This window comes from Harpia harpyja, chromosome W (genome assembly GCF_026419915.1).
Source record: "Harpia harpyja isolate bHarHar1 chromosome W, bHarHar1 primary haplotype, whole genome shotgun sequence".
Taxonomy (NCBI): Eukaryota; Metazoa; Chordata; class Aves; order Accipitriformes; family Accipitridae; genus Harpia; species Harpia harpyja.
Genome location: NC_068968.1, coordinates 20,129,979 through 20,155,469, shown reverse-complemented (window position 1 = coordinate 20,155,469; position 25,491 = coordinate 20,129,979). Strand labels below are relative to the sequence as shown.

At 45.9% G+C, this 25,491-nt stretch overlaps 1 protein-coding gene and 1 pseudogene across 1 annotated transcript; both read left to right on the top strand.

Annotated features, from left to right (window-relative positions):
- The first annotated feature begins 206 nt into the window (after positions 1-206).
- On the top strand, positions 207-9,737 carry LOC128136182 (probable dimethyladenosine transferase; annotated as a pseudogene).
- A 12,314-nt stretch (positions 9,738-22,051) lies between these two features.
- Positions 22,052-23,548, top strand: LOC128136178 (uncharacterized; the record flags this gene model as incomplete). Its single annotated transcript, XM_052775358.1, has 1 exon — positions 22,052-23,548. A coding segment is annotated over one exon (1,497 nt), but the record flags the coding sequence as incomplete, so codon positions are not given.
- Between the last annotated feature and the right edge of the window lie 1,943 nt (positions 23,549-25,491).

The following is a 25,491-nucleotide window of genomic DNA, read 5'->3' as shown; positions in this document are numbered from 1 at the left end:
GCAGCGAGAGCCTGGCGCAGCTGCTGCGCGGTCTCGTCACGAGCGACCTGCCCTGTGTGGAGGGACTCAACACCAGCGAGGAGCACCGGAGCAGCCCCGATACCCCATCGGACCGGGCAGGCAGTATCCTCCACACGCTGGCGCAGCCGCAGTGCTCAGCGTTACTTGTAGTCTCCGCGCGGCGCCGAGCTGGGCCGGGCGCTGCCATGCCCAAGGTGCGGGCGGGGAAGCAGCTGCGGCAGGAGTGCAGGGAGGGCTACACTACAGGTGAGCGTGGGTCGGGCTGAGTGGCAACAGGGCCGGGGTCTGCCGCCTGGGCGCGGCCTGCGTTCTTCCCTCCCTCCCCCCGCCGCTGCCCTTGGTCGGGGGACGCCTCGGTGCTGGAAGCAGCCCTGTAGGAGGCTCAGGGGAGGGCTGCTTTCGGCAGGGAACGTGGTTTGATCTGAAAGAAGCATGAATTCCTGCTGCACATAAAGATACTTTTTTCTTAGGTAAAGGTTTCTTGTGTTTCCACAGGATACATTTTCGAGTAACTTTGCTGCTCTGTGGCTGCACTGTACTGTAGGCATCCTGTTCAGCGCTGGAGCTGGCCAACACATCTTGAAAAACCTTCTCATTCTCAATAGCATCATTGAGAAGGTGGGTGATGGCTGCCCAATGGACCGCAGCCACAGAGCAGGATGGCTCCGCACTTTGGTTTTAGAGTAAACATTCCTCTGTGGTCTCAACTGCAACTTAAAGCTTCAGGAACAGCTCATTTCATATACTTGCTAGGCAGGTTTACAGTCAAGCATCCAGCATTTGTGCTGAAGAACCCAAACAGTTAGTCTTTTCAGTCTGTGTTGCCTGACAGCAGACTTTGAACTTAGAAAATAGCGCTGAGGCATTCAGACAGGCTAATGTGGGTTCCCTATGGATGGGGAAAAAGCCTGTGCCCTCCATGCCTGTGGTGCCTAACAGCTGCTGCTCCTAGGGCTGGGGAGTTTTTTTGAACACGCCATTAGGGAACCAGGTGAAGGAGGTGATTGACTAGAGCTGCTCTCAGGGTTGAGCTGAGTGCTTGCTTTTCTATACTCAGCCAAGGATCTCTCATAAATTAGTTTTCACCGTTTCCCTCCCATCCTTTTCTAAATTACATTCACACTCCTCTGTTAGCTGATTTCAGCTTTTTATTGAGCTGCATATACCTTTCATTTTAAAATTAAATGATTGCTTGAAATCGGTTCTAGGAAAATACTGAAATGCCATTTGTTCTTAGGCTGCCTTATGATGTACAGATGTCATCCTGGAAGTAGGCCCAGGAACCAGTAACCTGACAGTAAAGATGTTAGAGAAAGTTTAAAAAGTAAGTGTGAATTCCCCCCCCCAAGCTCAAACTACATTGTGGCTTAGACTATGGCAAACAGAAGGATCTTCAGCCATCTGATTCAAATAAGTAGAATTACACTATGGATATTTTTCTTAACATTTGCATAATTCCAATGAGTTTTTAGCTGCTCATGTAAATCTTGTATGGTTTTATCAAACTATATTGCTGTTATCCATTTATGTGATAAGTCTTGAATGTTTTGGAGGGGGGGAAGGTGCATAGCATAATGGGAAATATTTAAGAATTATTTAAAACTTTAGCAGTAGTTACAGGGTTTTTTACAATTTGAATTTTAAACCCAGTTAGGAGGAGTTATATAAAGTTGCAAATATATACTTTGTTTTCAGGTTATTGCTTGTGAAATTGACCCTTGATGACTTGGTGAACTTCAGAAGAGAGTCCAGGGCACATGAGTATCAACTGTGGAAATAGCGAGCACTTAAAGCAGTGGAGTTGCTTTGCAAAAACTTTGGCAACATGCTTCTCTGAAGCGCATATTCCCCCAGGTGTCTGGCAAACAAACTTGCAATCAAGGTTGGAGATATCTTGAAAACAGACTTACCATTCTTTGATGCATGTGTAGCTAACTTGCCTTAACAGGTATGGGCTAAACAACATGGCAATTTTATTTTTTTTTAGTATAACTTCTGGGAAATTATCATTAATATTTTTATTCTTTTCCTCAGATTTCTTCACCTTTTGTTTTCAAGTTGCTGCTTCATAGACCTTTTTTCAGGTATGTGGAAGAACAGAGCTCTAGATTACCTGATTGTGGCAGTACATCCCGCCCCCCCATCCTGCCAGCAGGAAACAAAACTTCTCCAGGAAGGGAGAAGGGGAAGGAAACCCTGGAGGCTGCAGGTTGAAATTTGAACTGGCCAATCGAGATGCGCCAGGTACACCGAGGTGACCCTCCTAGCCAATAGAATTAAATGACCACAGGTCAGATTCGACAGGGGTATAAACGGGGTCCCGCCGGAGGACACGTGGGCAGTCGGGGACTCCCCCTCGGGTCGGGGCACCGCCCGAGGTAACTCCTCGAGGGAGAGAGCCCTCAGCTTTTAGGTGAGTGATACGCGCGTTTTGAGCCATCACTTTAAATCTTGGGGATTCTTAAGTCGGCCGTGTAGTATTAATTCTCTTTACATCATTGAGCCTGTGGTTTTATAAAATGTTACCGGACTTCTAACTAACTTTTGCTGAAGAATAAATCTGAGTTTTAACACCTGCTGGATTTGGTTATGTGTGCATCCGTAACATTTTAAATTGGCGTAGTCGGCAGGATGGTGTTAATGGAGGAATTATTACGGAGGCACGGCTGCAGCCCTTCTCCCCCAGGTCTGGAATGGGCGAAGGAGAAGTGGTCCGACCCGGCAGCGGTCGTGGAGAGAGTAGAACTATGCCGCGGAACTTGTCGAGATGGCAAAGGCAGTGTGTGTGCCCTCCTGGGCGCCTGCTTGATTCAAGCACAGAACCGAAAGAGTGATTCTGCGAAAAGGCAAGGGGAAATAGATTGTCTGAAGGTGGACTTGGAGGAAAGGGACGTGCGGCCCCTTATTGAAACAGAAGGGCAAGCGGGTCCACACGGTGGGAGCCCCTGGAGCGCTGTTTGTACGGCCCCTTGGTTGGGACCCGAACTCGGCGAGTTGCAAGCTAAGTTTTCGCGCAAGCCGGGCAAAACCGAACCTGAGTATTTGTGGAGAGTTTCTCTAACGGGGGGGGGTCGGATACTGTTGAGTGATGATAAAGCGAGAGGTTACTGGGGACCGGGAGTGTTTCTGAGTGATGGACCGGCGGGTGATCAGTCGATAATGTCCCGAGTAGCTTACTGGGCTGGGGGTGTGAACCCCAAGGAGAGAGGAGAATCTGTTACTATCTGGGTAAAAGGACTGTCGGAGTTAACGGAGGGCAGCAGGAAGGTCCGGCCAGCCACTTGTAAACCCCGCCCCGAGCGGTCTCGAACTCGGGGGCAGTCGGGTTGGAACTACGATCCCGGAAGGGACGCTCTCTGGCGGAAGGCACCGGCACTGGGGGCAGCCCGAGCCGTGCTGCACGGGCAGTCCGCCGGCGGCATCCGGGGGTGGGATTGCTGGAGGGGAAAGCTGGAGACCAAAGGGAAGCGCCAGCAACCCCGCCCCGTCGGGAAGAGAAACGGGACCCTTTCGCGGCACTGCGAGAGGAACTGGAAGGGCTAAAAAACTAGGAGCTGCGGTTTGGGGTTCAGGTCGCCCAGTCCGCGTGGTGAATACCTGCCAATGGTCTGCTGATAAGGAGCCTTACATACACATTCCTGTGGCCCAAAACAGATGAGTTTGGAATTCTTAATCGATACATGAGCCCAAATTAGTGTTTTAAATGATCTACAAGCTAGTGAGCTGGGAATTAGGCCATCAAGAAAGGCTATAAACATTAGAGGAGTAACAGGGGCGACAGAAAAATGTCCCATAGCTCAAACCCAACTTTGGCTACCTGGGGAAAAAAGAATGACAGCTGTGGAGGTGGCTTTAAGCCCCTATGAGGGAAATATACTGGGATTTGATGTGCTGGCAGGCAGACAATGGTATCTACCCAATGGTAGGGTGTGGAGCTTTGGGGGCAGGGAGGCAGAGGCTATTCATGTGAGAACATTGCAGGTTGCTCCTGCACTACCCCAATCTAAGGTAACCCGTGTCCCTCAATACCCACTTCCAGCTGCGGCCAAATGGGGCATTTTGGAAGTAATTAATGATCTGGAGAAAAGAGAGATCATCAGTCGCACACCTTCTCCTTACAATTCTCCTGTTTGGCCAGTCCGTAAACCAGATGGGAGGTGGCGACTAACAATTGATTATAGAAGATTGAACAGTAATACCCCACCATTAACTTCTGCCGTCCCAAGTATTACCTCAGTGATTGCCCACCCTCTCTATGACTTGCTCCAAAAAAACAGAAAATGGGATTGGATTTTGCAACATATGGAAGCCCTTAACACTCTGAAGGATGAGCTTAAGGCTTATCAGAGACTAGGTCCATTGCACCCACGAGATCCATTAAGGGTGGAATGGGGATTTGCTGAACATGCCTCATACTGTGGCGTGTTTCAAAAGGGGCCACAGGGACCAGCCAGGCCTTTATTATTCTCTTCCACTGCATTTAAAGAGATGGAGCGACGATATTCAGATTGGGAGAAGGGGACTCTTTCCCTCACTAGGGCAGTTAAGGAGGCTGAAAAGCTGGGTACCTCACAGGATGTTATAGTACAGGATCCTTTCCCTCTCTTAAATTCAATCCTCAATGGGTCACCTCCTCTGGAGGGAGTAGCCCAAAAGGCTGCAGTTAGGAAATGGTATGCATACCTAGAAGGGATAAGCCAATTGCTCCCACTAAAGGAGGGTCCGACTAAGGTTTTCAAACTACAGCAACCTGTAAACCCTGACCCAGCCTTGCTGGGTCAACCGTATAAACCTTCTCCGATTGAGGAGGCACCCGAATTCATGGCAGGCTCAGATGTGCAAGGAGTGTGGTTCACAGATGCATCTGCCTGTCGAGTGGGATCAAAATGGAAATATAAAGCAGTGGCATTGGAAATTGGTACTGGGAAGAAAGTTGAGGAAGAGAGTGAAGGTAGTGCACAAGTAGGAGAACTACAGGCTTTATTACTAGCTGTAGAGAATGGTGCTACCATCGTCTATACTGACTCTTATGCAACCTTTAAGGGTGCTACAGAGTGGATATGTCAGTGGGAATCTAGTAAGTGGGAAGTGGGTCATGCGAAAGTGTGGAGGACAGAGGACTGGCAATGTCTCCTGGCAATAGGGAGATCCCAACCTTTAAAGGTGGGATGGGTGAAGGGACATGCTTGGGATGGAACCCCAGCTGCGAAATGGAATCAGCAGGTGGACCACCTGGCCCAAATCAGGATGGTCACCAGTGAGAAGGAAGATTGGGATAGACTAGCAGAATGGTTGCATATCAAGCGAGGCCGCTCAGGGAAAGCAAATCTCTATTATGAATGCCAATCTTGGGGTTGGCCAGTGTCTATGAAAACCTGTGAAGCAATTCTTACAGCTTGCCCACAATGCCGAATAAGGCTTAAAGCTAATCACCCAAACCAAGCTCTGGCCCAGCATATCAGACAAGGCAAGGCTCTTTGGAGCACGTGGCAGGTTGATTGCATTGGTCTTCTGAGACCATCTCATGGAAGTGGAAAGACTCACCACATCAGTGCCCGGTGGATAATCCCGGACTTCTAACCCTGTGACCTGGTTTTAAGACCGAGGCCTAGTTTGTGCTTTTTTACAGGACCAGGAAGGAACGAGTCATTCCAGTCCTTTTGCTGACAGTGATGACGGTGACAGGTGTGGATGGTAAAGATCTGGATGATAATGTCGTGGCAAAATGATGGACATCAATATATCGCGAGTCCTTGACCTCGCATGAGAGCAATGTAACAATTATAGTTGGAGGTTCAGATTGGATGGGGGAGGAGGTTATACTCATGTTGTTTATAGTTGGTCACCAGGTGCAGTAAATGCTAGTTCAGTATGAAACACCAGATGTGACTATATCCTCCAACTAACCCATGGGATCACGGGGTGGAGTTGGAATGGTACTACGCTATGCCCTGAAATTCCATTGGGGCAACTGTGTATGGTACTCGAGGAACATCAGTAGAGCACCCTAGAACTGAGTTTACAGCTATCAACCTTAGCCAACGCTACATCTAACAATTTGGGGACTCTCAAACAATCGGTTATAACATATCGGTAAAATGACTATCAAAAATTGGGCTGTATTGGATTAGATGCCAAAGAAAGAGAAGGGTATATGTAAAGTTTTGAACACGTCAATGGGCAACTGCTGTGTTCACTCCAAATGTGTCAATGTGGCTTCAAGACTAAATCAATGAGCGAATACAGCAAGAGACTCAGAGGCAATTGCTTCTGCACCAGGGACCAACTGGTTGGGAAAAGTTTTGATATGTTCAGATTTTCTTTCACGGGGTGGGCGACCAGCCTTCTCTAATCTTTAATAATGCTTGTAGTTATGATTACTGTAATCTATATTGCAATAAGTTCTATCAAATGCTTGGTAGTGAAGCCTGTACTAACGGTTAAGTATACTCCTTTAAACTGTCCATACACTGGATATTCCTGTGTCAGATATTCCACTTTAGTTCTAGACCAGAAGGGAACGATGACCCACAATGAGCGTCAAACTCGCCAAACTGCACCCCCTTTTAACTTTGGAGGCAAGAGGTGACTGTACCACCACTCCAAAGAAACCAGTCGAATCATGACTGTGGTCACGGGGTGGATTGTGGCAGTACATCCCGCCCCCCCCATCCTGCCAGCAGGAAACAAAACTTCTCCAGGAAGGGAGAAGGGGAAGGAAACCCTGGAGGCTGCAGGTTGAAATTTGAACTGGCCAATCGAGATGCGCCAGGTACACCGAGGTGACCCTCCTAGCCAATAGAATTAAATGACCACAGGTCAGATTCGACAGGGGTATAAACGGGGTCCTGCCAGAGGACATGTTGGAATCAGTCCTCCTCGGAGCAGTGGGTCTGCAGTCGGGGACTCCCCCTCGGGCCGGGGCACCGCCCGAGGTAACTCCTTGAGGGAGAGAGCCCTCAGCTTTTAGGTGAGTGATACGCGCGTTTTGAGCCATCCCTTTAAATCTTGGGGATTCTTAAGTCGGCCGTGTATATTAATTCTCTTTACATCATTGAGCCTGTGGTTTTATTAAATGTTACCGGACTTCTAACTAACTTTTGCTGAAGAATAAATCTGAGTTTTAACACCTGTTGGATTTGGTTAGTCGTGCATCCGTAACACTGATTGAAGAAAAATAGTTTAAAAAACATTCCCAAATAATGTATTTTTTTGTTTAGTTCTTAAAATATCAGTTTGGTGGATCAGAGCCACACCAACATTCCATAATATGAAAACTGCCAGTGCCTGGAAATTAGTTTATGTCAATGTATTAAGCATGAGGAGAAAATTTAGTCTTGGCATAAGTGATTGTCCAGCTGATGAAAATAGGAGTTGCACCTGTTTGCAGCAGTATTATAGCTAATTGCTATTCCAAGGATAAGCAGGGCATCGTAACATTTCAAATGCCTTCCTACCTTAGGAAGGAAGGGTGGTAAGGGTAGGATTGAAGCCAAGCCATTTCCTATTGTCTGGTCTAAAAATATAACTGCCTTCGGTACTTCTGTGTGTTGTTCAATATGTCAGCTTTTTTGATTTCTCTCACTGAAGCGCTAATGTTAGTGACATTACTGGTCAATTTTTGGAGCTAGTGACTTTGGGTTTGAAGGACTCATCATAGAATTATTCAAAATGATTTATTACAGTCGTGCACAAAACTCTGAGACTAGCCTCTGCCTCTTTGATCTTGATCCATTTAGCAGTATACAGAATCAAATTCTATTGTAACTTTAAGGAGATTTAGATGGTTTCACCAAATTTTGTGGTGTTTTGTTGTGTTTTTTTAACACACTCAGATAATTTGGCAGAGTGAGTTTATGACAGACTTCTATTGCTTCGAAGTGCTGAGGGAAAGCCTGTGTTTTCCAAGTCTGTTAGTTGGCTTTTGACTTAAAAGCTGATTAGACTTCAAATTCCTTTTCTCATTTCTGTTATTCTCAGGTGTGCAATACTTATGTTTCAAAGAGAATTTGCACTTCGTTTGGTTGCAAAACCAGGAACTAAACTATACTGTAGACTCTATTAATACTCAGTTATTAGCTCAAGTGGACCATCTGACGAAGGTATGTCATTCTGTGTTAGCAAACAAAGCTATCAAAGAGAGAAGAATGTTTCTAGGAATGTGAGGATTTGCTGCTTATTCATACAGCTGCCTGACTTCTCCTGACTAACAGGTTGGAAAGAACAACTTCAGGCCTCCTGCCAAAGTTGAATCCAGTGTTGTCAGAATAGAGCCAAAGAACTATCAACTTCCAGGTGAGCATCGTATACTCTAACAACAATGAAACATACTAGTCATAATACTTAATTTCTTTTTTCTTTTCACTTGTTACTCAGTTGTATATGCTGTTTTCACTACTAAGTACCAGCTATTCATTGGCATTTACAGAATTCCAAAATGCATATTCCTCTATTGATCAGGGTTGCATTAGGACATTACCTGAATGTGCCACCATCAATTCAGGTGCTGCTTTGTTTACAGTATTTCTAACAAGACTGAGGTACCATCTCTATGCCAGTTGGAGATTTGCTACTAATAATGTCCCTTTCACAGTATTTCATATCTCCCAGAGACCTTTCTGATTGATGACTTTGTTACTTATGATCAAAGGAGTATCTATGAGAAATCTTATCTTCAAATGAGTGTGTATAATCTCAGAAGACAGATGTTACAGGATAGTATTCTTAAAGTTATTTTTTAAAATGCTTTGATCTTCAAGACCATTTCAGCCTTGCCCAAGGTTAGCTGGATTTTCTTCAAGTATCTGCCTTCTCAGTTCATAAGATCTGTCCAATAGTGCCTAGGCACAAAAAAGAACAATTCAAATGTTTTTGTGGGTGAAGTATTTTCTCCTCCATTTGTATTGCTTTGTCCATGACAGGACTGTTCTTGTATTGTTTAGAAAGATATTTTCCTGAAAGATTTTTCTTTGTGTTTTCCGGCGTGGGGTCCTCCATGGGCTGCAGGTGGGCATCTGCTCCACCGTTCACCTCCATGGGCTGCAGGGGGACAGCCTGCCGTCTCACCACAGGCTGCAGGGGCATCACCTCCTCCGGTGCACCTCCTCCCCCTCCTTCCTCACTGACCTTGGTGTGTGCATAGGTGTTTCTCTCACATTCCAGTCTCTTCCCCCGCTGAAGGTTCCCCTTCTTAAATCTGTTCTCCCAGAGGCACTACCACTGTCGCTGATTGGGTCAGCCTTGGCCAGAGGCGGGTCCGACTTGGAGCTGGGGAAGCTTCTAGCAGCTTCTCACAGGAGCCACCCCTGTAGCCCCTCCCCTGCTAACAAGACCCTGCCACACAAACCCAAAACACATAGGAATAGTACTAACCCTGTTTTCCTCTCAATACCAGACAATCTTTGCTTCCAGTCCTGAACATGAAGAAACACTTAAACCCTATATATATTTTAACTGCTGCTTACAGTATTGAGAAGCAACTAGCTAAAGATCCCTACTTCTGGTATTTGTGTACTAGACCCTTCTATGTCTCCTCTAAAAATGGCTCTAATAACAGAACTGGATATTGTAATTTCCCTGGAGACTTACACAGCCCTTTCCTATCTGTCTGTCTTGAGGATTAGGCCTTAATCTATAGCATAATTTGGAAATTTTAGTAATTAACTTCTATATTCTGCTCTTCTGGTTGGTTAATTTAAGCGGCAAGAGGAATCCTCTCCTAATTTAAGATAAAATTTCCTAGCTGCTTCGCAGATTAACAATTACCACAGCTACTGTTCTTTAAAGAAACATAGTAAACCTGGTAGGATGCAATATAAATAATTACACTGGAAATATACCTCCATCTCTAAATCAGCAAATTTGCTAATAACTTCTAGTGTAAAATTTGTAACAATTCTTTATGGCAGTTGAACAGTGATGGCTGCTTTCATGCTATTTTCATATGTTCTTTGCCAGCCAGCATGTCTTGGAAATGACTTAATCCGAAATAAAAATTAGTAGAAATTGTAACACGAATATTTCACTTTTTCAGACTGCTGCATGGCTTCAATTCAGAAGGCATGCATTTGTCAGATTCTACTGGAAGAATGAAAGTTGTTCTGTATTTTGTCACCTAAGTCTTACCTAAGCCAGAGTGACTGCAATGGGACAAGCTCTTCTCGCAAAAGCAATGAACAGAATACAGCGTACACAACTCTGGTTCTTATTGAGAACATGCAATTTTATCACAGATGTCGTGGTTTAACCCCAGCCAGCAACTAAGCACCACGCAGCCGCTCACTCACTCCCCCCACACCCAGTGGGATGGGGGAGACAATCAGGGAAAAAAGTAAAACTAGTGGGTTGAGGTAAGAACGGTTTAATAGAACAGAAAAGAAGAAACTGATAATGATGATAACAACAATAATAAAATGACAATAATGATAATAAAAGGATTGGAATATACAAGTGATGCACAATGTAATTGTTCACCACCCACCGAGCGACGCCCAGTTAGTCCCTGAGCGGTGATTCCCCCCACTCCCCCCAGTTTATATACTAGATGTGACGTCACAAGGTATGGAATACCCTGTTGGCCACTTTGGGTCAGCTGCCCTGGCTGTGTCCTGTCCCAACTTCTTGTGCCCCTCCAGCCTTCTTGCTGGCTGGGCATGAGAAGCTGAAAAATCCTTGACTTGAGATTAAACATCATTACTTAGCAACAACTGAAAACATCAGTGTTATCAACATTCTTCTCATACTGAACTCAAAACGTAGCACTGTACCAGCTACTAGGCAGACAATTAACACTATCCCAGCTGAAACCAGGACACAGATAATAGGCAAGAAGCTGATGCTCTCTATTTTAAAAGCATTAAATTCTTTCAGGACTGAAGTGAGGTGCTGGACTTTCATATGACAGTATATTTTTTAAATATACCAAATGACATATGGATTGATGCTGCCATAATTGAAATCTGTGTTCTCTGATCATAGACTTCATCTCAGTATATTTTTACACAATATTCAACAGTACAGCCTGTAAGTCTGGTTGGGGCAACAAAAACAGATTTGTAGTCATTCCATTTGTTTGGGATTTTTTTTGTTTGTTTTTTCTTAAACTATATTTAAACACTTGTTTGTTGATTTTTTTTTTTTTTTTTTTTTGAGGGGGGTTGTGTTTCTTGTCAACTGTAAATTCAGGCAGCTATTTTTATAAGAAAACTACTTCGTCCTTCAAAGCAATGAGGAGTTTTAGCATAGATCAAAGCTTTCAGTGAGTCTTAGAGCAATTCATGCCTGTGTCCTGACAGAAAGACTTATTGAAGTGTCTTAATATAGTTTGGATTATATATATTTGTTATTAAGGACAACGCAGAGTTTTTTCCCAAGTTTGCATTAACTCTGCAAAGCAGCTGTCAGAAGAAAAATCCACTTTGGTCTGTTGTATGATTCAGGAACACAGTAACTTAACTCGGTAGCATCACGTAGGGGTGAAGGCCTGACTATGTATTAACTACCATAAGTCATTTTTTCATGTATAACATACCTCTTTCCATCAGATCACAGTAAGTGGATGTCGTGGTTTAACCCCAGCCAGCAACTAAGCACCACGCAACTGCTCACTCACTCCCCCCCCCCCCCAGTGGGATGGGGGAGAGAATCGGAAGGAAAAAGGTAAAACTCATGGGTAGAGATAGACAGTTTAATATGACAGAAAGGAAGAAAATAATAATTATAATAATAACAATAATGAAATGTCAATAATAATAATAATAATAATAAAAGAATTGGAATATACAAAACAAGTGATGCACAATGCAATTGCTCACCACTTGCTGACTGATGCTCAGTTAGTTCCCGAGCAGCGATCCCCCCAGGCCAACTCCCCCCAGTTTATATACTAGGCATGACATCACATGGTATGGAATATCCGGTTGGCCACTTTGGGTCAGCTGTCCTGGCTGTGTCCCCTCCCAACTTCTTGTGCCCCTCCAGCCTTCTTGCTGGCTGGGCATGAGAAGCTGAAAAATCCTTGACTTTAGTCTAAACACTAATTAGCAACAACTGAAAACATCAGTGTGTTATTGTCACATCCCAATTTCTCAGGGTGATGACTCAGGTTCGCGGATTCGCAGGTCAGTATTAAGGTGAAACGACACCAGGGATCCTTTAACTCACAAAACTCAATTTTTATTCACTCACAACAAGAATTGGCATGAAACTACATCAGTAAACCATGTAACGTGCTAACCATGCATCACCAAACATATACTACAAGCCTTGCTTATTTGGGGATCACTTCAAGGAAGAAAATAAGGAGATCCCTCCTGTTGAGTCACGAGGTTCAGAGCGGACCCCCTTGCTTTCTAGACTCCTTCTCAGAGAAGAGCCTAGGGGCGGCTAGATCCACTCCTAATCCCAGACTTGGTCAATGGTTTTATGTCTAAAGGGATGAGGTGTAGGGATTATGAAAAAGGAGAGAGAAAGAGAGACAGAGAGGAAAAGAAAAGATTTCACCAGTCCTGGGTCCAGCGTTGGTCCAGCCAGTCTAGAGGTCCGGTTCCAGAGGGCGTGCGCACGTGGGGCTTCAATTCGTGCCCTTTTATAGTCTCCTTGCCCATCCTTTGGGCAGGCACTCGAACTCATTAGGCTAATTAGGTGTCATGCGTGGTTTGTGCCTTCAGAACCTTCGAGAAATGGGTGATGGGCTTGGGGGTCGTTTGGGGAGTAACTTCTCCCTCCCTGCAGGCATGGCCGTTGTTTGACTATTGGCCATATATGGTGAGCTGCCCTGCTCAGTGTAGCAGAACACGGAATTAATTGTGCATCCTCCGGTGTGCACTCTGTGCCCTGGCGCCCAACAGGGCTTCTCACCTGTGGTTTGGTTCGTTGTTATGCAGAACTTGCCCCGCCACAATGTTTGAGACATTAACTCTTTCAGTCTCTCACGCCACCCCGTGGCTCAAATATTTGACTGTACCAAGTTGTAGAGATCTTCTTCTTCCACAGTAGGAATCTTCACATATCGGACAGAAGGAGAGAAAAGAGAAGAAGTAGAGGCATCAAGCGGGTAATCATACGTTGCACAATTGCAAGGCCAAGCATTAGGAACAAAAATCCACATAAAAACATGAGTCCAATGTTAACAAGCCATTTTCCCCACCCTGTGAGTCCCAAGGACGTCAGGAGAGAGGTCAGCAACAATCCTCCGTTAAACCGGTCTCTTGGTTGCATCGCTTGGAAAAGTTCTCCAGTCTTGTCTGTGACTTCTCTCATCTTGGCTTGGGCTTCTTCAATTGAAGTGGAGGCATTATGGATGGTGATACAACATTCCCCGTCAGTTAGATTCAACATCCCACATACCCCATGTTCATTTAACAACATATCCAATGCTAATCTGTTCTGAAGGATCATTTTCAATGCTTGTTGAACTTGGGTGTTAAGTTCTCCAAATGCATAATGTGTTCAGTTGGACAAAACATGCATTTGCCACATTATATTTTCCAGGACAAATTCGTGTCTCCTAAGGGTAAGGGAAGGGGTAAAGACAGTTTCTAGCATTAGGGATGCCTTCATTCCCAAGGTATAATAATCAGGTGCTGCAACTCCACGTATTGCCCATTCAGGTCGCACCTTAGGGCCATCAGCATCCCGGTGCTTTCAACTCTGTAGGGGTGTCGAGTAACTAAAACACCTTGTGTGGACACATCGTCGGAATACCAATCCTACACTTTAGACCAGCATGTCGTTGGATATTTAGATGGGAATATATTTTGCTATCTGAACATCCCCAAAGGGTACCATAAGGAACCAAGTATTGGGTATTTTGACATGCAGCCTTATCTTTAGGGTTATACAGATTGGTGGCTAAACCGGACGTGGGATATCCCCAACAGGCACACGTATGTCATGAGGGTTCTTATTCCCCGGACAAACCAAGTTTCCAATGGATTACCTGCACCACTGGTACAATTTAATTGGGTCGTACACTTAAAAAGAGGAGATATAGCTTGTTTGGGTATCCTTTCAAAAGCTTTGTCCCACTACCATTCCCAGACCCACTGGTCGAGGTTGGGTTTTTTTGGGATTTCGATATACCATGAAGGTTTAGATTCTATGTGGTAATCAAGTTCAAATGGGGTTATTATTTGCGTTGATGATGGCCACCAGGGGACCCAAGTACACTTGGTACGGTTAGGTGCTATCGCCTTTGAACATCTGTATTCTTGGGTGGACCATTCTTCATTTATGCCTGTGTCCCTTAAAAAATTCCATATGCTTCGAGATTCCCGATAGCATTTTTCCCCAGTAAAATTACAAGCACTACTTGGGTTCCACCCATTTTTCCATTCCCAACATTCACTTTTCCATAAGTCACAAGATTCAAGGTTTCCTCCTCGGGGAAGAAGACAAATCTTTGAATTGTCAGAGGGAGTTTTTAGAGCCATAAAAGGTCTCCCAGAAGAGTCGTTCCAGGAGCAATTTGGTTTACATAAAATATTACCAGAGACGAGACTCCTTTGCACAAGATTGGTGATGTTTAGATTAATGAGGCCAAACTGAATTCCTTCGTTGACAGATTTTGGTAATGCTATACAAACACCTTGATTGGTGTCATTCCAGAGGTGCATAAAACCTTGAATCAAATTCCAAGCTAAATCTGGAGAATCTTTTCCCTGTCCTCCAGTGGAAAGGATGAAGATGAGGGAGAAGGTTCCCCAAAGCATCTTTCCCTATAATAACAGATAAAAATTACAAATAACAATAAACTGATAACACAAACAACAATATAGTTAGGACTAACACGGGTCCCTTGCCATCTTTCTCCGTTTCTTTTTGGTTCTACAAAGTACAAATATAAAGCATACATAGATTAAAATGAGGGTATTATCCATCGCGTGTGGCTTTGATGGTCTTTTCCATGGGCATCAGTTGCTATCCATGCATACAAGTTCAAAGGGGTTTTCAATGTCATAGGTGTGGCAGTACACTCCCCCCAGCAGGAAACGAAACTTCTCCAGGCAGGGAGGAGAGGAAAAAACCCCAAACCCTAGAGGCCGCAGGTTGAAATTGAACTGACCAATCGAGATGTGCCAGGTACACCGAGGTGACCTTCTTGGCCAATAGGGATTAAATGACCACAGGTCAGATTCGACAAGGGTATAAACAGGGTCCTGCCAGAGGACATGTTGGAATCAGTCCTCCTTGGAGTAGCGGGTCTGCAGTCAGGGACTCCCCCTTGGGTTGGGGCACCGCCCGAGGTAACTCCTCGAGGGAGAGAGCCCTCAGCTTTTAGGTGAGTGATATGCGCATTTTGAGTCATCACTTTTAAATCTTAAGGATTCTTAAGTCGGCTGTGTAGTACTAATTCCCCTGACATCACTGAGCCTGTGGTTCACTAATGTTATCAGAATTCTAGCTAACTTTTTACTGAAGAATAAATCTGACTTTTAACACCTGTTGGATTTGATTGTGCCTGCCTCCGTAATATTTTAAATTGGTGTAGTCGGCAGGATGGTGTTAATAGAGGAATTATGATGGAGGCACGGCTGTAGCCCTTCTCCCCCAGGTATGGAATGGGCAAAGGAGAATTGGTCTGACCCTGCAGCGGTCGTGGAGAGAATAGAACGATGCCGCAGAAGTAGTCAAGACAGCAAAGGCAAAGGCAGTGTGTGTGCCCTCCTGGGCGCCTGCTTGATTCAAGCACAAAACCAAAAGAGTGATTCTGCTAAAAAGCAAGGGGAAATAGATTGTCTGAAGGTGGAATTGAGACGAGGAAAGGAGCGGACGCGTTCATTGGAACGAAAGATTGAAATTATGCTGGCACAAGCAAAAAAGCCTCCCAGTAGTACCCAAATCCGAAAATTAATCACGGGTACAGACCCTGAGGATTGGGATGGGGACATCTGGGGAGACTGATGGAAACAGCTCTGAAGAGGTAGAGGAACTGGAGGAAAGGGACGTGCGACCCCTTATTAAAACAGAAAGGCACACGGGTCCGCATGGTGGGAGCCCCCAAACCACTATTTGCACAACCCCTTGGTCGGGACCCGAACTCAGCGAGTTACAAGCTAAGTTTTCGCGCAAGCCGGGCGAAACCGAAACTGAGTATTTGTGGAGAGTTTCTCTAACGGGGGCGGGGGGGGGGGGGGTCGGATACTGTTGAGTGATGATGAAGCGAGAGGTTACTGGGGACCGGGAGTGTTTCTGAGTGATGGACCGGCGGGTGATCAGTCGATAACGCCCCGAGTAGCTTACTGGGCTGGGGGCGTGGACCCCAAGGAGAGAGGAGAACCTGTTACTATCTGGGTAAAAGGACTGTCGGAGTTAACGGAGGGCAGCAGGAAGGTCCGGCCAGCCACTTGTGAACCCCGCCCCGAGCGGTCTCGATCTCGCGGTCGGTCGGGTCGGAACTACGATCCCGGAAGGGACGCTCTCTGGCGGAAGGCACCGGCACTGGGGGCAGCCCGAGCCGTGCTGCACGGGCAGTCCACTGACGACATCCGGGGGTGGGATTGCTGGAGGGGAAAGCTAGAGACCCAAGGGAAGCGCCAGCAACCCCGCCCCCTCGGGAAGAGAAACAGGACCCTTTCGCGGCACTGCGAGAGGAACTGGAAGGGCTAAAAAACTAGAAGCTGTGGTTTGGGGTTCAGGCCACCCAATCCGCATGGTGAATACCTGCCAATGGTCTGCTGATAAAGAGCCTTATATACACATTCCCCCGCTATTGCTCACAATGCTCTAGCCAAGCTCCTTGATGCTGTGGAAGTACCATCAGGTGTTCACATATATCAATATATAGATGATATCCTAGTCGGTGGGGACAACAAGGAACAGGTAGGGCAAGTGGCTGAGGCCATCTGGAATCTGTTAGTCAAGAATGGGCTAGACGTTCCATCTTCTAAATGTCAAGGTCCTGGACAAGAAATTAAATTCCTGGGGGCATGGTGGATAGCTGGAGCAGTTGCAGTACCTGACGACACTCTATCAGCTATTGAAAAGGGACAGACTCCAGGCAATAAAACGGAATTACAACAGCTGTTAGGTACTTTGGGCTACTGGAGAAAACATATACCAGGGTTTTCAGTGATTGCCCGCCCTCTCTATGACTTGCTCCATGTCCCAATCCAATGTTGGGGAAAGTTTCGATATGATCCCAAGAGCGAGATTAAGACACAAACGAGGTCAAATGCCGTATACCCAAAACAGCTTTTATTATCAGAAGTAGAAAATAGTAGCGATAGGATAGAATGGAAGAAAAGGCAGAAATCAAGCAAGCGGTCGGGATAGAGTTGCAAGGATAGTCACCACCATGGATCCAGCGGCGTCCCGTTGGTCCTCAGTCTTCTAATTCTTTGATGGTGAGTGCACACCACAGCTTGTCTCCACGGTTTTTTTATAGGGCATAGTTTGATGATGCATGCACATACGTATTGTTCATGCACTGTTCACATGCTGCAGGTTTCGTCTATCACACGACCTTCGCGTGATCAACACCAGAAACCAGTATCTTATCTCAAAGACTACAGTTTCCATGAGAATGGTAGCCTCCACATTCTTGCATGCTTGTTGGCTTCAGCCCTTTCCTCTCCTGGATGCCTCAGTGGCCTAGTAATCGTCCTTATGGACGGAGGAATGTCCTGCTTAGACAGGCCATCCCAGAGACAAAAGGCTCGAGATAAACAGTTCACAATTCAGTCTCTCACACTCCCGAAAGAATAGGAAATGGGATTGGACTTTGCAACATATGGAAGCCCTTAACACTCCAAAAGATGAGCTTAAGGCTTATCAGAGACACCAGTTCCCACTGGAGACATACGTGGGCCAAACTGTCATGGTGAAACTGCCCTCCATTGATATTGTTCCTATGACCTTAGCAAAACACAGAGGCTTGTATGCCTGGGAAGCCTTAGATGGGAGCGGAAAGACTCACCGCATCAGTGCCCGGTGGATAATCCCGGACTTCTAACCCTGCGACCCGGTTTAAGACCGAGGCCTAGTTTGTGCTTTCTTACAGGACAATGAAGAAACGAGCTATTCCAGTGCTTCTACTGGCAGTGATGACGGTGGCAGGCGTGGATGGTGAAGATCTGGATGATAATGTTGTGGCAAAAATGATGGACATCAATATATCGCGAGCCCTTGAGCTCACATGGGAACAATGTAACAATTATAGTTGGAGATTCAGATTGGATGGGGGAGGAGGTTATACTCATGTTGTTTATAGTTGGTCACCAGGTGCAGTAAATGCTAATTTGGTATGAAACACCAGATGTGACTATGTCCTCCAACTAACCCATGGGATCATGGGGTGGAGTTGGAATGGTACTACACTATGGCCTGAAACTCCATGGGGATGACCGCGTATGGTACCCAAGGGAACACCAATAGAGCATTCTAGAACTGAGTTTATGTGATGGGTTAACACAAAACCAATACAGTTTACAACTATCAACCTTAGCCAACGTTACATGTGACAGTTTGGGGACTCTTGAACAATCAGTTATAACATACTGGTAAAATGACTATCCAAAATTGAGCTGTATTGGATTTGATGCTACTGAAAGAGAAGGGTGTATGTGAAGTTTTGAACCTGTCGATGGACGACTGCTGTGTTCACTCCAAATGTGTCAATGTAGCTTCAAGATCAAATCAACAAAAGAAAGTGGCAAGAGACTCAGAGGCAATTACTTCTGCACCAGGGACTAACTGGCTGGGAAAGGTTTTGATATGTTTGGATTTTCTTTGACGGGGTGGATGACCAACCTTCTCTAATCTTTAATAATGCTTGTAGTTATGATTACTGTAATCTGTATTGCAATAAGTTCTATCAAATGCTTGGTAGTGAAGTCTATGCTAACGGTTAAGTATACTCCCTTAAACCCTGTTCGTGCGCTGGATATTCCTGTGTCAGATATTCCACTCTAATTCTAGACCAGAATGGAATGATGACCCACAATGAGCGTCAAATTCATCAGGCTGCGCTCCCTTTTAACTTCGGAGGCAAGAGGTGACTGTACCACCACTCCAAGGAAACCAGTCGAATCGTGACTGTGGTCACAGGGTGGATTGTGTGGCAGTACACTCCCCCCAGCAGGAAACGAAACTTCTCCAGGCAGGGAGAAGAGAGAAAAAACCCAAACCCTAGAGGCTGCAGGTTGAAAATTGAACTGACCAATCGAGACGTGCCAGGTACACCGAGGTGACCTTCTTGGCCAATAGGGATTAAATGACCACAGGTCAGATTCGACAAGGGTATAAACGGGGTCCTGCCAGAGGACATGTTGGAATCAGTCCTCCTTGGAGCAGCGGGTCTGCAGTCGGGGACTCCCCCTTGGGTTGGGGCACCGCCCGAGGTAACTCCTCGAGGGAGAGAGCCCTCAGCTTTTAGGTGAGTGATATGCACATTTTGAGTCATCACTTTTAAATCTTAAGGATTCTTAAGTCGGCTGTGTAGTACTAATTCCCCTGACATCATTGAGCCTGTGGTTCACTAATGTTATCAGAATTCTGGCTAACTTTTTACTGAAGAATAAATCTGACTTTTAACACCTGTTGGATTTGATTGTGCCTGCCTCCGTAACAATAGGTTCTTCCCCTACAGTGTGGGAGCAGCTCGGAACACCTGGCATTTGTTTTCAAGAGTGACCATTAGAATTTGTTGTGCTGCATGTTTGCCAAGCCTTTGAAGAACTAGTTTTACAAGGTCAGGTTGGAGGATGGCCTTGTGTAGGCCTGGGAAGATGTGGCTGAAGACAGTCAGGAGTATGTGTATGGAATGTTTTTATCTTTAACTGTTCTGAGGACTGGCAAACATCCCAGCTGAGCCAGATATGCGCTCCTGTGTTAGTAGTATTGGCTGTATGCCATTAGTTCTTTCTAGATCTTTGTTGAAACATATATAAGTTTGATCTTTTAGTGAAATAAAGGGAATCTTGCACAGAGAGCTTGAGCGCTTGATTCACTCGCCGCACTACAGTAGGTGAATCTACCAGAACAAGTTGTCCAGGATAGTGGAGTGGGTGTATTGGATCTTTCTTATCTCCCCTTCCTGGAAGTAGGTGTGAGAGACTGAACTGTGATCTCGAGCCATTTGTCTCGAGGATTGCTTGTTTAAGCAGGACATCCCTCTGGCCGCTGAATGCTGAATGCGATAAGGAAGACTACCAGGCCACTGAGGCATCTGAGGGAGGAGTGGGGCTGGAGCCGCACTAAGCATGCAGGAATGTGGAGACTGTCATTGTCATGGAAACTGTAGTCCTTGAGATAAGATACTGGTTTCTGTTGTGATCGTGTGATAGACGAAACCTGCAGCATGTGAACAGTGCATGAACAGTACGTATGTGCATGCATCGGACTGTGCCCTATAAAAAACCGTGGAGACAAGCTGTGGTGTGCACCCACCACCAAAGAATTAGAAGACTGAGGACCAACGGGACGCCGCTGGATCCATGGTGGTGACTATCCTTGCAACCCTATCCCGAGTGCTTGTTGATTTCTGCCTTTTTCTTCCATTCTATCCTATCGCTATTATTTTCTACTTTTGATACTTTTGATAATAAAAGCTGTTTTGGGTATACGGCATTTGACCTCGTTTGTGTCTTAATCTCGCTCTTGGGATCATATCGAAACCTTCCCCGACATTGGATCGGGACAGTAGGGAGGGGGGGCTTTGGGCAAAATGCAGTCAGTCTAGGGCATCCATTCACCCCCCAGCGGCTATTTACTTTTGTGACTGCGTGAGATGGGTTAACCCTGGCTGAACGCCAGGTGCCCACCAAAGCCGTTCTATCACTCCCCCTCCTTCTCAGCTGGACAGGTGTAGGAGTCGGTCAGAAAATCAGCATTGTCTCAACACTGTCATCAGGAACATGAACAGTACATTACCTGACAATGGCCTGTTTGGAGTGCAGTGGCCGATCCCAAGAACGGAACGCGCGGTACAAGGCTCCTGGAAGGTACCTGGCTAGAGCCATTAGACTGTCAAAAAGGATGGATTGCAACTGTTGCCATAACATCGATGAAGAAATCATGAACTTTAAATGAACTTTGCTTCATTATAATACCAAAACACACCTCCTGGTCGAAGGCTACCCGCCTCCAAGACTTACCACGCCTCGGACACTGACCCTGCGCCTGCGTGATAGCCTCGCTCGAGAAGGGCGGAGACTCCTGAGGCAGAGGTGGAGCAAGGTGTGTTACTAAGCGTAAAAGATGACTTCTGAACAACGGAAGTTTGGAGCTTCCCCACCAAGGACCACGACGATCGACGACGCAGCATTAGCTGGACCCGGGACCGTTAGGACGTCTTGAGATCAGCGGTGGTAGCTATAACTTCTCTTTCTTCTCTCTCTAAACTTAACTTTACTTTTCTCCTTTCTTTCACCCATCCCTAACTATCGCGTGCCTCTTCACAGGCAATACAATAAAGTTTTACTGTGTGATTATTGCTATCCCCTTTGGTGTTGGTCACCTTAATTTTGCACTTTCGAGATCGTAGCAAACGAACCATCACGAGTCCACCGAGTGGACCGTGACATTAAACTGGCGTCACGGACAGGATCCTGAGAGACAGAGGGGTGCAGGTTTTGTGTGGTTTGTAACAGGGGAAAAACGTTTCGTTCCAGCCGCACCTGGCCCTACACCTGAAAGGGTGAGAGGTGTCCAGAAAGCAAGGGGGGCGATTCGGGATTCCCACGCACTGCACACACCTCAGTGTATTTCACCCCAAACTCGAATTGAGGGCTCTGTCTATCAGGATCAAGTGCAAGGATCTCTTAGTGCAAAAGGGGGAACTGTCCTCATTAGATGAGGTTGACTACCAGGGGAAGTTGAAGGGACAAGCAGAGAAAGTCTGCACTTGTGAGCAACTAAGTTTTGACTCCCCGAAGTGAGATTTTAGTCCCTTTAGCCACTCGGGGAAGAGGAGGGCGACGCAGCAGTTGTTGCGTGTGTGGTGTAACTAAGTTTGACCTCCCCGAAGTGAGTTTGGCCCTTTGCAGCAAAAATGACTGAAAAAAATGGTTATCAAAACTCTCCATCAGTAAAAAATCTTGACTCGTTTTATGCACTCTTGGCAAAGTATGGAGCTCGACCCTCCCCACCTGGGGAAGAGTGGGCTCGAGACAATTGGGCAAATTTACAGAGTGTAACAGACCGAGTGATTTCTATACATAATGAGGCTAGATCACGGTCAGGCAAAGGCAAAGCGATAATCTGTGCAGTTCTTGGAGCCAGCCTGGTCGCAGCAATTGAAGACCGCTATAAGCGGCGTAGCCAGGAAAAACAAATCATAGAATCCCTTGAAAATTTGGTACAACTTTTGCAGAAAACAACCTCCAACCTGGAAGAGCAGGTAGCAGAGAAAGAGAGAGTAATTAGCTTGTACAAACAGCGAGCAGAGGAAAAGGAGGAAGAAAATCGCTGTCTAAAAGATGCCTTGAAAGAAGGACTTTCAAAGTCTGCTAAATCATTGAATGAGATAGACATGAAGATGGAAAAGATAGGTATTCAGCAAATAAGTCAGGTATACCCCCAAAAGGAACTAGAGGAAGCAAGGAGACACTTCAGGGAAAACCCCCAAGTGAGGCCTTTGATTAAAGCAGAATTTGCTTATATAAATGATGAGGATAATGACCCACATATTACAACTAAAGAGATACCATACACTCCCACTGAATTGGCCAAAATGAAAAGAGAATATGGGCGCCTTCCCAAAGAATCCAAAACAGAGTATGTGTGGCGTGTATCTTTAACTGGAGGGGACCATATTCAGTTAAATGAAAGGGAAGCTAGTGGTTACTGGGGCCACGGTGTCTTTTTAACAACAGGGGATAGACGTGCCCCATGGTCCCTAACCCAGCGGGCTGCCTATTGGGCCGGAGGGCTGAACCCCTTAGACAGGGGAGATCCCCTAGCAATCACAGGCACAGCTGATCAATTGCTAGAAAGTGTGCACAAAGCAGCTTGCCTGCAGATGATACATGAAAGGAAGTTAGTTCCCGGATGTGAATCCCCAATTATGTTGCCGGTGAATCCTGAAATCATGACTCCTTTGATAAGGGGACTCCCAGAATCACTCAAATCTACCGGGGTTGTTCTCCAAAGGACCATAGCATCTTTAGATGCTGTAGAAAAGTTGGAGAGCTCTACTAAAGGTAAAGGAGATGAAATTGATGTTGGCACAGGTTCACCTCTCAATCATGGCTTGTCTCCTTCCCACTCAAAGCATAAAAGGATCTGGACATGGGGAGATGTAGCACAAGAATTGATAGATTATAGCAGAAAATATGGTCCTGTGAGAACTTTGGAGGAGAAGTCTAAAGGAATCCGTCAAGTGGGAGCTAAAAATCTACCCCTATCTGTTAGTAAAACTGTAACCGCTCTCACTGACCCCGCCACTGTTGCTGACTACTCCTACTCTAAAACTGGGGGAGGAGGAAGACAACCCCTGACTCGACAACAATGGTGGGCCTTGGGAATTAAAAAGGGAGTTCCCAGAGATGTGATGGATGGTTTACCCCTTAATAAACTGAGTAAACTGATATCAAAGTGGTATGGTCCGAAACAACACCCACAGCACTTAGGGTCAAATAGAGAAATCTCTCCTGTCATGCCCACAGCCCCCCCCGCAGAGAGCACGGGTGACGGGGAAAGTCAGCAGGGAAACTAGAACCTCCGTTCCTTAGCAGTGGGTGGGGGAACGGAGGATGGATTTATATCCGACAGCTCACTAAAACTAACAGAGGAGATTTATTGATTACAGCTATTGTAGGTCCTAAGCGTGCACCCGTAACCTTTTTAATTGACACCGGTGCACAGATCTCCGCCCTGACTGAGGAAGATGCACAGAGGTGTGGGGTGATTCCCTCTAAGCGAAATGTTTGTGTCCTGAATGCTTTAGGGTCAACAGAAGTTATGAAGGTTGTTCCGGTAAAGCTGATGCTGCCGGGAGAGGAAGGCACGATCACTATTGACATGGTGGTTGGGAACATTCCAACTAACCTGTTAGGAATAGATGCCCTTAAAGGAAGGGGGTGGGAGGATTCAGAAGGATTGTTGTGGACTTTCGGGACACCGCAGCTGAACGTCAGGCTACTTCAAACTGCACCCCCTCTACCATTTAGCAAAGTAACTAGTGTTAAACAATATCCCCTCCCCCTGGGAGCAAAGGAAGGTATCAAACCAGTCATGCAGGAGATGCGGGAACAAGGAGTGGTGGTAAATACACATTCTCCTTTTAACTCGCCGGTATGGCCGGTGAAAAAACCTAATGGGAAGTGGAGGCTCACAGTAGATTTTCGAAGACTGAATGCTAACACAGGGCCTCTAACTGCCGCAGTCCCTAATATGGCTGAACTGGTAATAACAATTCAGGAGAAAGCTCATCCGATCATGGCAACCATAGATGTTAAAGATATGTTTTTCATGATACCTTTGCGACCAGAAGACAGAGATCGCTTTGCTTTTACTTGGGAGGGACAACAATTTACCTTTACCCGGCTGCCTCAGGGATACAAACATTCCCCTACACTAGCTCACCACGCTTTGGCCCAAGAACTGGAGAAAATACCAAAAGCCGACGACATAGCTGTCTATCAGTATATTGATGATGTTCTCGTGGGTGGAGATAAAGAAAAGGAGGTGGAGGCAACTCAACAGAACATAATCTCTCATTTGGAGAACTTGGGTTTGCAAATTCCCCCAGAAAAGATCCAAAAACCCTCACAAGAAGTAAAGTTTTTGGGAATTTGGTGGAAGGGGGGAATGACATGTATCCCACCAGACACCCTCACTTCCCTAGATCAGATTAAAATGCCTGAATCAAAAAAGGATTTGCAGCATGCTTTAGGGTTATTGGTATTCTGGAGAAAACATATCCCAGACTTTTCTATCATTGCCAGACCTCTTTATGATTTACTGAGAAAAGGGGCCAAATGGGAATGGACTGCTTCTCAGGAAGAAGCAATGAAATTGTTAATTTTTGAAGCAACAGCTCATCAGGCTCTTGGCCCTATCCACCCTACAGACCCTTTTCAAGTAGAATGGGGGTTTGCCACAACAGGATTGTCAGTACACATTTGGCAACGTGGTCCTGAGGGTCCAACCCGTCCTGTAGGATTTTACTCCCGCGGCTTTAAGGATGCTGAGAAGAGATATACTGCCTGGGAGAAAGGTTTGTTTGTGGTTAGCATGGCTCTCATAGAAGTGGAGAAAATTACACGTCAGCAACCAATCGTGCTAAGAGGCCCATTCAAAGTTATAAAAGCAGTCACTAACGGGACCTCCCCTCCTGACGGGGTGGCCCAGAGAGCCTCGGTACGAAAGTGGTATGCCCAGATTGAACACTATTGTAACCTTTTCTCAGTGACTGAAGGAGCTTTAAAAAACTTAGCTATCCAAGAAACAGGAAGCCTGGACGGCAGCCAAGACAAACCTATCTCAGCTATTCGGGTAGCCCCTCCTTTCTCCCACGATCAGTCAGTG